At 44.5% G+C, this 16,592-nt stretch overlaps 1 protein-coding gene across 1 annotated transcript in view; it reads left to right on the forward strand.

The window, feature by feature from the left end:
• Positions 1-15,739, forward strand: part of FAM177A1 (family with sequence similarity 177 member A1) — a 43,206-nt gene extending 27,467 nt beyond the window's left edge. Inside the window, exons 4-5 of the mRNA XM_029598954.1 lie at positions 6,203-6,300; positions 14,317-15,739. Of these exons, the coding sequence (XP_029454814.1) occupies positions 6,203-6,300; positions 14,317-14,520 (302 nt within the window). The 3' untranslated portion in view covers positions 14,521-15,739. The remainder of the gene's footprint in view (positions 1-6,202; positions 6,301-14,316) is intronic.
• The last annotated feature ends 853 nt before the right edge of the window (positions 15,740-16,592 follow it).

A 16,592-nucleotide genomic window follows, 5' to 3' on the forward strand; every position in this document is an offset into this window, starting at 1 on the left:
TTATGCCAGCAAACCAGGCCACTCTTCTCTGATATATACGTGACCCCTGGATGCTTCAGAGGGGAGCAGAGGCAGTTGCAAGTCATCTAAACATCTGTTTATTGCAGCATTTCCACCAGTACCTTAACCAGCATTTTGACTCCCTTCCCAAAAAGCAGCAATGTTAATCTGCAATGATTTTTGTCTAATCTGTTATCATGCTTGTGTAATGATATTGTTTTAATGTTTGCTCCTATTATGTATGTTTTTATGTACCCCACCCCAAACTTTGGAGGGTGTGGGTAATAAGCAGTTTAAACTAAATAAATATGCATACTCTAGAGCAGCAATTCTCAACCGGTGTGTCGTGGCTCCCAGTAGCCCATTGCCCCAGCTGTGCTTCCCTTCTCCCCAGGGGTGGATTGGCCTATCAGGGGATTGATCATTCCCTGGTGGGCCGATGCAGTTGGTAGTGGAGGACCGGCCAGCGGGGGCTGAAGAGCAGAGTGATGTGGAGTGCCACTGCCAGAAGCCAGGCTTATTGGGCCAAACAATGAGAAGAGCCTCCACATAAGAGAGGAAAGTTGCTTGTGTGTAGTGTGTGAGTGGCAGCTTGTCTGTGTGTGTGTGTGTAGTGTGTAGTGTGTGTGTGTAGTGTGGTAGAATGGGAGCAAGAGAATTTGTGTGATTGAGAGAGACTGACTGGTCAGGGAGGTGACTGGTTGTGGGCCCTAGGGAAGAGGACTGTGAGGACAGAGCTTCAGCAGCCAGGTGGCTTTTTAGGTTTATTTTTCTTGATTGATTGCCATTTTAATTATTGGTTATTATGTGATGTGCCTGCTGTTTTGAAATATTTTTTGATATTTGGACAATTTTTAATAATTTTTATGAGTTTTTAATTGTTGGATGTTATTCTGTTCATCAGCTGTTTTGTAATTATAGTTTTACAATTATTTCTGAGTGGGGATCTATATCAGCTTGGCTTATTCTGTTCTCCTAATAGGAGGTATATTAGTGTTTAGGGCCTGGTTTAATATTTGTAGTGTTGCCTTTTCATAGGTAGCATTGTTACTGTTTGAGTATGTTCCATAATACAGGTGTAATTTTGTGCAGATTAGTTTCTGTACATTATTACAGATCCTGGGACTATGTTAAGTGCTATATTTCTCTTTCCATTTCTCCAGGAAAAAAAGCCACCCTGCACTGCATGCAGGGTGGCTTTTTTGGTTTTCCATTCCAGCTTCTATCTCCTATTTATAATTTGTGGGTTTTCTGTACTTGGTGAAGGTCAGTTCTGGGTGTGTGACAGAGGTGTGGTATTTTACTAGCATGTAGGCATTTGTATCAATCTTATTTGTTGTGTTTTCTCAATAGGATATGCATTAGTGGTAAATTACTCTCTTTTCATAAGGAGGGGTATTGTGCCTGCCAGTAAAGGGAGTTTATTTTGCTTTTACTGAGATGTCATCAGAACCAGAATATCTTTTTTGATTGATGAGTTGTATGGGTAATACCCTAGTTCCGCTCTGCCCCCATTGTTGGGGGTTGAGGGGATTCCTGGGGATGCAGAATGTGTGTTTACATTTAGCCCCGTGATGGCCACATGTTCAGTGTGTCAAGCATGTGAGAATCATCTGTTAGGGGTGTCCCGGACGAAAAAAGGTTGAGAACCACTGCCCTAGAGGAAAGACAGGATAGGGGAAATACGATAGACATTTTAATACTTTCAAGGTTTCCATCCACAGCAGGCGGGATTCTTACAATGGAAAGGAAGCTCTGGAAAGAGGGATCATGGAATAAGGATGAAAGGTGGTAGACTCAGGAGTAATCTAAAGAAATATTTCTTTACAGAAAGGGTGGTGGATGTTTGGAACAGTCTCCCAGTGGAAGTAGTACAGACAAGAACAGTAGAAATCCCTTGTGTGTTGGGCAAAAGTTTAGTGATAGGAGTATACTACCGTCCACCTGGTCAAAATGATAAGATGGATGATGAAATGCTAAGAGAAATTAGGGAAACAAACCAATTATGCAGTGCATTAATAATGGGAGATTTCGAGTAACCCAATATTAACTGGGTAAATGTAACATCAGGACATGCTAGAGCGGTAAAGTTCCTGGAAGGATTAAATGACTTCTTCATGGAGCAATTTGTTCAGGAACCAACGAGAGAGGGAGCTATGTTAGATCTAATTCTTAGTCTAATGCAGGATTTTGTGTGAGAGGCAATGGTGGTGGGGCCACTTGGCAATAATGGTCATAATATGATCAAATTTGAATTAACTGGAAGAGGGGGCAGTAAGTAAGTCTACAGCTCTAGCACTAAACTTTACAAAGGGAAACTTTGAGAAAATGAGGAAGATAGGAAAAAATTGAAAGGTGCAGCTACAAAGGTTACGAGGGTACAACAGGCATGGACATTGTTTAAAAATACCATTTTTAGACGTGCAGTCCAGATGTGTTCCATACTTTTAAGAAAGGCCAAACGATTGCCGGCATGGTTAAAAGTCAAAGTGAAAGAGGCTTTTTAGCCAAAGGAACTTCTTTCAGAAATTGGAAGAAGGATCCATCTGAAGAAAATAAAAAGCATAAGCATCAGCAAGTTAAATGTAAAACAATGATAAGACAGGCTAAGAGAGAATTTGAAAAGAAGTTGGCCATAGAGGCAAAAAAAAAATCATATATTAAAAACGTTTTAAAAGGGAGCCAGCCGACCAGTTAGATGATCGAGGGTTTAACGGGGTACTTAAGGAAGATAAGGCTGTTGTGAAAAGACTAAATGAATTCTTTGCTTCGGTGTTTACTAATGAAGATTTTGGGGAGGTACCTGTTCTGGAGATGGTTTTCAAGAGTGATGATTCAAATGAACTGAACCAAATCACAGTGAACCTGGAAGATGTAGTAGGCCAGATTGACAAACTAAAGAGTAGCAAATCACCTGTACCAGATGGTATACACCCCAGGGTTCTTAAGGAATTCAAAAATGAAATTTCAGATCTATTACTAGTAATTTGTAAACTATTATTCGCCTATTGTATCAAAGACTGAAAACTGTATTTGGGCGAACCTGACTTCAGTGCCTGGAAAAATTGTAGCCCCTACTCTAAAGAATAAAATCACAGAACATATAGATAGACATGGTTTAATGGGACACAGCCAACATGAATTTATAAGGGAAGTCTTGCCTCAGAAATCTACACTGGGTGAATAAACGTGGATAAAGGTGAGCTGGTAGATATATAGTGTATTTAGATTTTCAGAAGACGTTTGACAAAGTCCCACATGGGAGGCTTCTAATAAAACTAAAAGTCATGAGATAGGAAGCAATGCACATTTGTGGATTGCAAACTGGTTAAAAGACAGGAAACGGAGAGTAGAATTAAATGGTCAGTGGAGTGCCTCAGGAATCTGTACTTGGACTGGGGCTTTTTAATATATTTATAAGTGATCTAGAAAGAGGTATGATGAGTGAGATGATCAAAATTAATCAGAGTAGTTAAATCACAAGTGGATTGTGATAAATTGCAGTAGGACCTTGCGAAACTGGAAGATTGGGCGTCCAAATGGCAGATCAAATTGAATGTGGACAAGTGCAAGGTTATGCATATAGGGGGAAAAAAACCCCATACTGTAATTACATGTTAGATTCTATATTAGGAGTTACCCCCCAGGAAAGAGATCTAGGCATCACAGTGGATAATACATTAAAATTGTTGACTCGGTGTGCTGTGGCGGTCAAAAAAAGCAAACGTTAGGAATTATTAGGACGCGAATGGTGAATAAAACGGAGAATGTCATAATGCCTCTCTGTCGCTCCATGGTGAGACCGCACTTTTAAGTACTATGTTGAATTCTGGTCGCCACATCTCAAAAAAGATATAGTTGCACTGGAGAAGATACAGAGAAGTGTGACCAAAATGATAACGGGCTCCTCAATAAAGAAAGGCTAAAGAGGTTAGGGCTCTTCAGCTTGGAGAAGAGACGACTGAGGGAGGATATGATAGAAGTCTATAAGATCATGAGAGAACTAGAATGGGTAAATGAATCGGTTATTTACTCTTTCAGATAGTACAAGGACTAGGGGGCACTCCATGAAGTTAGCAAGTAGCACAATTAAAACAAATCATAGAAAAATTTTTTAACTCAATGCACAATTAAGCTCTGGAATTCATTGCCAGAGGATGTGGTTAAGGCAGTAGTTGGATTTAAAAAAGGTTTGGATAAGTTCTCGGAGAGCAGTCCATAAACTTTTATTAATGTTGTCTTAGGGAGTAGCCACTGCTTATTACTGGCTTTCGTATCATGGGATCTGTTTAATGTTTGGATACTTGCCAGGTACTTGTAACCTGGATTGGCCACTGTTGGAAACAGGATGTTGGGCTTGATGGACTCTTAGTCTGACTCAGTATAGCAATGGCAGGGGGAAAGGGGGAATTAGATTCAGAGAGCAAGGACATTGGATTTTACGGTCTGGGAAAACAAATATAAGCATGGGGTAACTTGCTGGTGTGGCAGCTATTACCCTTAACCAACATGCCTGACACTTTGGATGCAATGCCAACATTGCTTTCTGCTTCAATGGCAAGAGGTAACAGGGAATTGGACTCCGACAGCAACCAACAAGGCCCTGACTTTGACAGTCTGGGAAACAAAGTAAGGGGGTGACTTGTATGGCGCAGCAGATGCTACCATAAGCTTGCTGGGCAGACTGGATGTGGGACTGTTTGGTCCTTTTCTGCCGTCATTTTCTATGTTTCTATGTTTCTATGTTATGTTCTTGGATGATCTTGGTCCTTTTCTGCCGTCATTTTCTATGTTTCTATGTTTCTATGTTATGTTCTTGGATGAATTCAAGAAAACATGGGATAAACACAGGGGATTTCTGAGGGAGTGATAGGGATTGTAGAACTGAGCAGTTGGTGTGGATGGGCAAACTAGATAGGCTGAGTGGTCTCTTTCTGCTGTCATATTTCTGTTCCTGGTTTTGAAACAGAGAAGATAATTGGCAGAAAAGGACCATTTGGCCAATCCTGCTTGCCCATTCGTGCCTGCTTACTGTGCTGTTGCAAGGGTCTTACTTGATTTGGGGTCTTCTTCCTCCTTCTGTTGTTAAAATCCCTTTGTGTCTATCCCATGCCTACTTGAATTCTGTCTCTGGAAATCTGTTCGAGATGTCTGCAACCTTTCAGTGAAAATGTACTTTTCACATTTTTTTTTTTGAGCCTCCCTCCTTTTAGCGTCATTCCATTCCATTCTATGGCATATACATCCTTCTGGAACTTTACTGAAGCCTGCTTCATACGTTGTAGTTATTTTGGGCATATTTGTTAAGGATTTTCCAAGAGAATATAGCATGGAGATATCCAAGGGTAATTAAATATCTTGAAGTCTTGGGTACCAGGGAGAGAGGATTTTATTAGTGAAAAACACCTAGTGCTGTTGCTCTGTCTGTAATGCATATATTGTCCTGTCCCTGCATGGATTTGCTGAAATTCGATAGGATAATCTTTTACTAGGAAGCCAACACTTTTGCCAGATTTCCACCAAATCTGTCCATGGGGAGGGCCGTCAATAGATGTGCCAAGAGAGTAGGGCCACTCATGAATTGGCAGGAGTACCCAGCATTCAAAGCAAGAAGCCTACAAAAGGTGCCTTCCTTGATTTACACTAGAAGTATACACGTCAGCTTGCTTTCTGTCTTTTTTTATTTTGTTCTTTGGTTTTCCTGTGCTCTCCCCTCCATCTTATTCTTTCTCTAGCCTCCGTTCAGTTTTTTTTTTCCCCTTAGCTTGTTCTTCCTACCTCATCTTTTCCTAATGTGCCTCGGTGGCATAGAGCTGCCCTTCACTTTGGTGGTTCCTCTCTATCCAGTGGCAAAGTTTGGGCTTCTTTGTTTCCAGGATTTTTCTGTCTCTGGAGAGAATCCAGATTGAATGTTGCCATTTGTGGGCAATCCTTGCTTGCTGTTTTCAGAAGCCTAATTTATATCCGTGCTTTCTGCTGCATCGTGGATGGAGCCTGCAGAGGGGGATCTAGATTGAAGGTGGCCTAGCTGATGGGGTGAGGGAGAATAGTGGGGCTTAGAGCTCCTGCGTCTCCAAACAGTAAGCAGTGCCAGCAGAGGTTAATCTGTATGTCTGAGAGTGCTTTTATTTTTGCAGACTTTACTCTCCCTATAAAAACCTGTTTAAGTATTGTCTTTGCATTGTCCCTTATTTTTTTTCAGTGTGTGACTTCCTTGGGGAAAGAATCGCCTCCTTTCTGGGTATAAGTACCCCCAAGTACCAGTATGCGATTGATGAGTATTACAGAATGAAGAAGGAGGTGTGTTGTGCTCTTTCTTTAGTGCCACTTGCATTTCAGGCCAGCATTTATATCTTTTTTTATTTTACCTCATCTTGATATGAATATTTAGTGCCTGCAGGACATGCCAGACTAACATAACTGAAATTCTCCATTTCCTTAGAGATGGTGACAGTGAAAGCTTCCCCTGCACTACTCTTCCGCTGTGCTTCACTGTCTCTCCTGTAGATGTGAAGGAGCTCAGCTTTCCTTCTGAGGCTACAAATATACCTTCTTTCATGATGGTGACATTAGTAACTTGTTTCATTTATTGTTGCACATTCTTATTTTGTGTGTAGAAAACCTTTTCCACTTTAATTCTTGCCTGTATGTGGCCGCAGAGCTATTGAAGAGTGTTACAATTCAAATGTAAAATGGATAACTTTTGACTAGCCCTCTGACTCAGGCCCCAAAACTTTGTTACAGTGTGGGCGATCCTGATTCAGTACTCTGTCTGCCAGGGCTTGGGCACAATGTGGAGGTGGTGTGCTCAGGCCTGGGAAGGAAGAGAAAACAGCTACTGTGGCCACCCCTGCTGGCCCATGAACATCCCTAAGGGTCGACCTCCGAGATAGCACACCGTCAGCCCTTGGGCCCCTGAGCTACCTGGGCACGCCATCTTAGAAAGGAGGCGTTAAAGATGGATTGATGATAAGAGGCAAAAAAAGAAAGCCAGGTACCTTTGTAAATGTTAGTATGCAGTTGCATCTTGGGAAATACTTGACATTGCAGCCATCCTGATGCCTGCATGACTGTAACTGCCGTATGTCTCTCTTCAGAATAGTGCTTTTTTATTATATCTGTATTGTGAGTAGAGAGAGAGAGAGTCAGAATTTACAAAATTCAGGTAACTGGGTCTGTTACACTGCTGTCCCGAAAACCATTCACTTTTCTGGATGCAAATGTAACAAGATCAGGAAATACGGCTTTGTCTACTTTTGAAGGAAGAGACTTTAAACAGCAGTGTGGTCAAACTTTGAACCCTGGGATGTATACCTTTAGATTCGTACCTGTGCCCCTGCAGTCTGTTAGGTAACTGGATAAGTTTTGTACTTATCAGTCTGTTCTGGAATGGGTTCTAAGTCCAATTTTGATATTGTAGTCATTGCATCACTGTACAGGTGAAAGAAGTTTTGAGTTCATGTTACAGACAGTTGCTTAGGCTGGAAACATTATGATGTCATTCTCTCAGGCTTCCTGGATCAGTCTTTCACGGAATCATGTTAGATTTATATGCAGTTGAGTGACAGCTCGATGACCTTGGAGTAGACATTTAAGGGTTGATTTTTAAATCCGTGCTGCGCGCACATGGACACAATCATTTTATAACATGCGTGTGTTGGCGTGTGCATGTTATAAAATATGTTCTCACAGGACAAGCAAGATGGTAGTCCTCACATATGAGTGACATCACAGGATGGAGCCCAATCACGGAACACTTTTCTCAAAGTTTCTAGAACTTTGACTGGCCCTTACTGGGCATGCCCAGCATGGCAGTAACCCTGCAGCCAGCAGGGGTCCCTCTTCAGTCTTCTTTTTTCCACGCAGCAGTAGCCACGCGGTTAAGGAGCTCTGCAAGTATTCCTGACAGGAATTTTCCTCACGGAATTATTTAAAGTTAAATTGCCCCACAGGGGTCCCTCCATTAACTTTTTTCAGTCCGCGGTACTCCGGTAAGTTTTTACCCGTTTTCCGTCGATTACCGTCGAGTTTGGCCTCGTGGCCTACTGGACGTCGACCGTACCGCGGTTCGATTTTTCTATGGCCATGCAATCGGTGTCCGGACTGTACTCGTACCATGTCCATTACAGACCCGCATAAAGTCTGTGAAATGCACGATGTCTTGACCTGCACCAAATGTGCCCTAATGACACGAAAAGGTCGCAAGGCCAGAATGGAGAAGATGGGACTTCTCTTCCGTGCTCAAACCCCGACTCCGTCCATTGCATCGACATCATCGGAACCGGCACCGTCAACATCGCGCCAGCATCGTCCACTGACCGGTGACCACCCGGCGTCGATCACTTCCCAGCCTTCGACACCCTCATCTCCCCCTCAGGACCGAGGGGATCGTAAAGAGAAACATCGGCACCGAAAGTCTCGGACCATCGAGGCATCGAAACCATCGATCTCGCCATTGTCCGAGCCGCTGCTGAAGAAACCCTGTCCAGAAAAGGCACCGACCTTTTCGGCGACCGGGTCACAGAGGCAATCCTCACCCAACAGGGCATCGGGAGCCGCGACTCCACCTTTAATGGTGGTCCCTCCAGCTATGCCTCTGCCTCCTTCTTCTGTTCCGGAGCCAGGGCTGCTTGTTCCAGGTCTCTGAGAAGAACTGGACTGGATAGTTCAGGAGGCCATCAACAAGGCGATGCATCGACTTCAGGTTCCCCCGGCACAGATATCTGTACCGATAGTGGAACCGAGCACCGACCCGATTCCAGCAGCATTGGCACCGCTGCTATCTAAGATGGAAGCACTTATTGCCGCTTTTCCACCGGTGGAACCCGGGTCACCGATGGCTCCGGTGCCCTCCCAATTGACTTTATCATCGGGAGGAGAAACACTGTTCCGCATCCCTCCTTCGGGAGTACTGCCCCAGCCATCGAGATCGATACAGATACCCCCATTGGCACCATCGAGCCATCCACCGATGCTATCGATGCATGCGTCAGGGCCTTCATTACTTTCATCGGTGCCTCCGGTTATTCCTCCGATGCCTTCGGAGCCTAAACCTGGACCTTCAGTATCCAATTACCCCGTCCTTCTACAGTTCCTAGAGACACAGGTGTGGATCCTTATGATACCTGGACCGATGATTCTTCCCCATACACCGATGATTTACCCTCACCACCTTCACCTACTGAAAGTAGAAAGCGTTCTCCTCCAGAGGACCTTTCTTTCATAAACTTTGTGAAGGACATGTCTGAATTGGTCCCCTTCCAGTTACTAACGGAACAGGATGACAGACATCAGATGATGGAGTTGCTTCAATTCCTGGATGCGCCCAAGGAAATCACCTCCATCCCCATCATCAGGTTGTTCTTGATTTTCTCAAAAAGAACTGGGAGCACCCTGGCTCCATTGCACCAGTCCACAGGAAAAACTGACTCTACCTACTTGGTGCAGTCAGCTCCAGGTTTTCAAAAGCCTCAATTGGATCACCAATCTGTGGTGGTTGAATCTGCGCAAAAGAAAGCAAAAAGGTCCAAAACTCATACTTCCTTTCCCCCTGGCAAGGAACAAAAGTTTTGGATACCATTGGTCGCCGAGTCTTTCAAGGATCAATGTTGATCCTCCGAATTGCTGCTTACCAACTATATATGACCCAATATAATAGTCATTTTTAAGCAATTGCAATACCTGACAACCTCCATGCCTCAATAACTTCCAGATAAGTTCCACACCCTACTTAATAAGAGTTTGGAGGCAGGCAAACATGAGATTAGATCATGTTACGATATCTCTGACACTGCAACCAGAGTGTCTGCAGCAGCTATTTCAGCAAGACGATGGGCTAGGCTTAAGTCTTCAGACCTTCGTCCAGAAGTGCAAGAGTGGTTGTCTGACCTTCCCTGCATAGGAGACAATCTCTTTGGCGAGCAGATTCAAAAGACAGTGGCTGAACTAAAGGACCATCATGAGACTCTCAGACAGCTCTCTCTGTTCCCTTCGGATTATCCTTCTAAACAGCCTTTCCAGAAGGACTCTTAAAAAGTCTTTTTATAGACCAAAGAAGTCCCACCCGCCAGCAGCTAGATGCCGCTCTGCGAGACCATTCCTCAAATCACAGTCTCGTCAAACTCGAAAGCAAAAGCCACAGACAGCCCCCCAACCGGACCCTTCTGGTTTTTGACACTCACATAGAGAGCAGCAGCCAGATTCCATTACCAAATGTCTCAGTGGGAGGCCGCTTGTGCCATTTCAACAACATATGGCAATCAATCACCTCAGACCACTGGGGCCTAACAATCATTGCTCAAGGCTATCATCTCAACTTTCCTTCCATCCCGCTGGATTCCCCACCTCTAATGACGTGGAGAACATCCGACCATTCATTACTCCTGGAACAGGAGGCTTCCCTCCCAACTCCAGTCCAGAGCAATAGAACCAGTACCATTGCTTTAGCAAGGCCTCGGATTCTATTCCCGGTCCTTTCTAATCCCCAAAAAATCGGGAGGCATTCGTCCAATTTTGGATCTATGAGCCCTCAACAAGTAACTCCAGAGAGAAGAGTTCAAGATGGTAACCTTGGGCTCCCTGCTTCCTCTTCTTCAAAGAGGAGACTGGCTCTGCTCTCTCGACCTTCAGGACACATACACGCATATTGCGATAACTCCATCTCATCGCAAATTCCTGAGATTCCTCGTAGGCCCCAAGCACTATCAATACCGAGTGCTTCCATTCGGCCTAGCATTTGCACCACGAGTGTTTACAAAATGCCTCGTCGTAATTGCCGCCTTCCTCAGGACTCAAGGTGTTCACGTCTACCCCTATCTGGACGACTGGTTAATCAGGGCTCCGACCCAGCAAGCCGCTTTGTCCTCCCTACATCTCACCTTACACACTCTCACTTCACTCTGATTTCTCGTCAATTACGACAAATCCTCCTTAGTCCCATCTCAAACCTTATCGTGCATTGGGGCAGACTTGGACACCTTACAGGCAAAGGCTTTCCTGCCTCGACAACGAGCCCTCACCCTCGTGTCTCTGGCACAACAACTGCAGTCTCAACACTTGACGACTGCACATCGTTTTCTCATCCTTCTAGGACACATGGCGTCCTCAGTTCAGGTCACATCAATGGCCCTTCTGGCCATGAGTCATGCAGTGGACTCTAAGGTCGCAATAGATGCAGTCCCTTCAGCCCCTGTTGACCATTGTCCATGTCACCGACTCACTCCTTCTGTCTCTCGCCTGGTGGACGAACCAAATCAATCTTCTACAGGGCTTGCCCTTTCAGGCGCCAATCTCTCAAATAACTCTAACCACTGATGCTTCCAACTTCGGGTGGGGAGCCCATGTGGCCGATCTCCAGACACAAGGTTCCTGGTCTCCAGAAGAAGCCAAAACACCAAATAAATTTCCTGGAGCTTCGAGCAATAAGATACACTCTCAGTGTTTCAGGATCACCTGTCCAATCAAGTCATCCTGATCCAGACAGACAACCAGGTGGCCATGTGGTACATCAACAAACGGGGAGGGACAGGATCCTACCTTCTGTGTCAGGAAGCTGCACAGATTTGGGCGGAGGCCCTCTCCCACTCAATGTACCTCAGGGCCACCTACTTACTGGGAGTGGACAACGTGTTGGCGGACAAGTTAAGTCGCAACTTTCAACCGCAGAGTGGTCTCTAAACCCCTTAGTGGCAAACTCCATCTTCCTACAGTGGGGTCATCCTCAAATAGACCTCTTTGCATCACCCCAGAATCGCAAAGTAGACAATTTCTGCGCTCTCACTCGCAGCCAACATTATCCACCAAGAGACGCGTTCTCCCTATCGTGGTCAACCGCTCTCCTATACGCATTCCCTCCACTTCCACTTCGCTCGAAGATTCTTGTAAAGTTACGTCAGGACAAGGGAACCATGATCCTGATAGTACCCCACTGGCCCCGCCAAGTGTGGTTTCCAATCCTTCAGGATCTTTCCATTCGCAGGCACATTCCTCTGGGAACAGACCCTCTTCTAATCACTCAAAACAACGGGTGCCTTCGCCACCCCAATCTTCATGCCCTGTCCTTGACAGCATGGATGTTGAAAGGTTAATCCTTCAGCCGCTTAACCTTTCTGATCCAGTCTCCTGTGTCTTGATTGCTTCACGGAAGTCTTCCACGAGAAAATGATATTCCTACAAATGGAACAGGTTCACATCATGGTGCTCTTCTCAGGCCCTTGATCCTTTTACCTGTCCCATCCCGAAGTTTCTAGACTATCTCTGGCACTTGTCAGCGTCAGGTCTCAAAACTTCCTCCATTAGAATGCATGTCAGTGCGGTAGCTGCCTTCCATAAAGGTGTCGGGGATGTCCCTATCTCAGTGCAACCCCTTGTAACACACTTCTTGAAGCGCTTGCTTCACCTCAAGCCTCCACTACGTCCTCCGGCCCCTTCTTGGGACCTCAACCTGGTTTTGGGTCGGCTCATGAAACAACCATTTGAGCCTCTCCAATCCTGTGAACTTCGCTTTCTCACATGGAAAGTGATTTTCCTTCTGGCAATCACTTCGGCTCGCAGAGTTAGTGGGTTACAGGCTCTAGTTATCTATCCGCCTTACACTAAACTTCTGCAAGACTGGGCGGTACTTTGCACTCACCCTAAATTCTTATCTAAGGTAGTATCAGAGTTTCATCTCAATGAATCCATTATACTACCTACCTTCTTTCCCAGGCCCCATTCCAATCCAGGTGAGCAGGCTCTGCATACCCTTCACTGCAAACGAGCTCTAGCGTTCTACCTAGATCGTACAGCTGCCCACAGGAAGAGCATTCAATTATTTGTGTCTTTCCATTCTAACAAATTGGGGCAGACTCTCTCCTCCTTGCTAGCGGACTGCATATCCTTTTGCTATCAGCAAGCAGGCATTCCACTTCAAGACCATGTTAAAGCACACTCTGTGAGGGCCATGGCGACTTCAGTAACACACCTACGATCGGTGCCGCTTCCTGACATCTGCAGGGCTGCCACCTGGAGTTCTCTCCAAACTTTTACAGCCCACTTAGACAAAGCCGGAAGACAAGATTCCATCTTCGGCCAGTCTGTCTTGCGTAACCTATTTACGACGTGACTTACCAACACCCTTCCGCCTGCCCGGTGGGGTTCAGGATGCCCTCTACTAAATTCCGCCCCAGTTGTTGTGCCTGTTGCACGCCTTTGGCTACATTTGGTGCATGTTCGGACATCCTCAGCTCGGTACTCACCCATATGTGAGGACTACCATCCTGCTTGTCCTGTGAGAAAGCAAATGTTGCTTACCTGTAATAGGTGTTCTCATAGGACAACAGGATGTTAGTCTTCACGAAACCCGCCCGCCACCCCGCGGTGTTGGGTTCGTTTTATTATTTTCTTTTTCGGCACTGCCTGTAGCTTTTAAATAAGACTGAAGTGGGATCCCTGCTGGCTGCAGGGTTAGTGCCATGCTGAGCATGCCCAGTAGGGGCCACTCAAAGTTCTAGAAACTTTGACAAAAGTGTTCCGTGATTGGGCTCCATCCTGTGATGTCACCCATATGTGAGGACTAACATCCTGCTGTCCTGTGAGAACACCTGTTACAAGTAAGCAATATTTGCTATATACATCCGCGCGTGCATGTGCAGGCGGCCTGAGACTTGGGAGGTGGGGGGGGGGGGGGTGTGACTTTTTTCGAAAATAGTACGCATGGCAGTGCGATTGGGCCTTTGCCCAGTTCCCTTCCAGGAGTGGACTTTCCTTTAGCCCTATCTACCCTTCCTCCCTTTCCCTTCTCCTTTCTGACCCCTAAACTAACCCTACCAACCCCCCCCCCCCCCATTTTTTAATTTTTTTTTATTTTCATACTTACTGATCCTTGGGAGCAGAAATTAACTCCACGTGCTGGCTGCCTACTGGTGTGTGCTTCCCCAGCACAGTGGCTAATGGTGCTGGCCCGGCCCACTCGCCCCTCCCAGACTACGCCCCACTGGCCTGCCTCTTTTGCAAAGCCTGGCACCTGGCACTTCTGTGCATAACGGGGGTTACATGCGCGGCCGGGCCCATTCTAAAATGTGTGTTATCCCCGGTTTTTACGCATGTGGCTCTCTTAAAATTGGGGCTTTAATCAACTCTAGCACCCTATGATCCCCGCTGCAGCCTCTTGAAGCCTGTATTTGTGTGTTTTGTAGTGCTAGGTTTGGCTTAGTTCTAATAATGATTCATACGGTGAGACAGAGGTTTTACTAGGCCTCTGTGGCTCTAGACTTTATAAAAAAAAAAAAATAATAATAAATAACTTTTAAGGTTAAACTATTCTTTTGATCTTGCTAGGAGGAAGAAGAGGAAATGGAGAATAAGATGTCAGAAGAGGCAGAAAGACGCTATCAAGAGCAGCACAAGAAACAGGATAGTAGTGGTGTCGAAACGGACCAGCCTGAGGCATCAAATTCCTTTGTGAATGTCAATTTTGAAATTGAAGCAGATGCTCAGGCCACTGTGAAACATAAACAAGATGCAACGGCTGTTTTAACTTAGATTGAGAACAACTTGTGCAAGAGGATTTAACAAGAGACCAGCAACAGTTCTCATCACAATCGCTTTATTCTTCTGTTTTTTAGTTTACACAACCAGAATAGTATTTTTTTATTTGCATTAACTGAGGCCATGTTATTTCTCTGCAATTACTTATTTCAATGTATAAATGTCTAAAAATCATGATTCCACCTGGAATGATTGTGGCCTTAACTTTGACTATTTTGGTGGACCTTTTAAAGGTTTTTCACATTTTCCCCCTAACACCATTTTAATTGGTTCAAAGTTTTATAAAGGATCCTGGAGAATCCTTTACAGATATGAGAGTGGGGAAATGTCCATCCCACAGTAACATTTTCCAACTAGAACCCTAATTGTTACTGTCTTCTGGGCTGTAGATAGCAGAAATAATTTTTACCCTTTAACCAGAGACTAACTGAATGTCTAATACCTGATTTGACACTTGCATGTTTAAGGGGAGTGGCTTGTACAACATCCTGTGATGTAAGTTTAAAACCCAAATGATATTTCCCCTTTTGCTTCAGCTTCAGTGCAGTCTGGGCATCAAAATGTGTTGGCAGGATGTCCGTGTCCTGGAAAGCTGTATGCTCGTTCCTGAGGGGTCCTATTTGGATGGAAGGCTTAAACGCTGAATGAAATCCAAAGTGTTGTTAAATAATGAAGGGATATGTATATAAACCTATTTATTCCACTTGGATGCAGTTTCTCTTGGCTAGACTGGTTCTTGTTTTTGATTCTCTCTTCCAAAGCTATTTTTATATATGATATGTATAGATACATTTCTTCTCCTCTTGATGGGTGAGGACAGTGGCATAAAGTTCAGTTATTCTGTATTTCAAGAACCTTGGGAAGCAGCAATTCTGACAACAAGAGAGATGCCGCCTGCTGTTCCTGTGCACTTATTCTCACTGGAACAGAACATGATATGTAAATAAAATTCATGGAACAACCATCTATAGTGTGGCCCCAGGGCAGCTTTGCTGCAGTCCTGAGTGTGTAAGTAGCAGCACACTGTACAGATAGGAACATCCTTAAAGGGAACCCTGCTGCAGCAGTTTGAGGAATGCAGCAAGCCGAGCAGATAGATAATTTTCTCTGATCACATATCAATGTATGAATAGTCTAAAGAACACTAAGTTGTACAGGATCTTGCTGCTGTTCCATATAAATGCTTTCTGGACTTTTCTAAGGCAGGACATGCCACTATTGTCACCAGTGGAATTATTCCTTCAAGTAGACCTTGGTTGAGTTTTTTTATTAAAATAAAAAGTGAAGTTGCTTACCTCTAACAAGTATTCTCTGTGGATAGCAGAACAGCCAGATAAGATGGGTGACATCATCAGAGTTTGGTCACTTTTCTCTCAAAGCCCAGAACTTCTACGTTGCCTTTTGAGCATGCGCAGGCTTTCCCATGCTAGCATCCTCGTGTGCGAGTCTCCTCAGTCTTTTTCCAAACTTAGTAAATTTCCAGCAGAGAAGGGAGAGATTTTGTGATTGCTCCTCTGTTCACTGAGAACACTTGTTACAGGTAAGTAACTTTGCTTTCTCCATAGTTAAGCACAACAAACGGACACACCAGATGGGACTTGGCATGCTGTTTTGTGTATTGCGGGAAGTATGTTTCAATTATTTATAAAGGTTCTTATGCACTGCTTATCCAGACAGTAATGCTTTGTAAAAGTATGTATAGTTGACCATCTGGTAACCTTACAGATTTGGATTGATGCCGAATTGTGATGTGCCATGGATACATGATGCGCCTTTATTGTGCACAGTATTTCCAATCTTATGATTGCATAGCAATGAGATGCATTGTGTCAGTCATCTTGATAAAAAAAAATTCTTGAAGAGCTGACACTCTTTTTAGATGTATCATGAGTGTTTATGTTCTAAGTAAAACAAGAGGGATCTCTTCTGCAGTGCATTGTTTATAATGCTTGTATAGCCGTCGTTGCATGTGATTTAGGAAAGAATGTTGGTGGTATTTCCGATTTACATGGAATTGTGGTACAACTTTTGGAAGAAACTTTGGGTGAGTCCTGAGGAGTACTTTG

Source organism: Rhinatrema bivittatum, chromosome 4 (assembly GCF_901001135.1).
Source record: "Rhinatrema bivittatum chromosome 4, aRhiBiv1.1, whole genome shotgun sequence".
Taxonomy (NCBI): Eukaryota; Metazoa; Chordata; class Amphibia; order Gymnophiona; family Rhinatrematidae; genus Rhinatrema; species Rhinatrema bivittatum.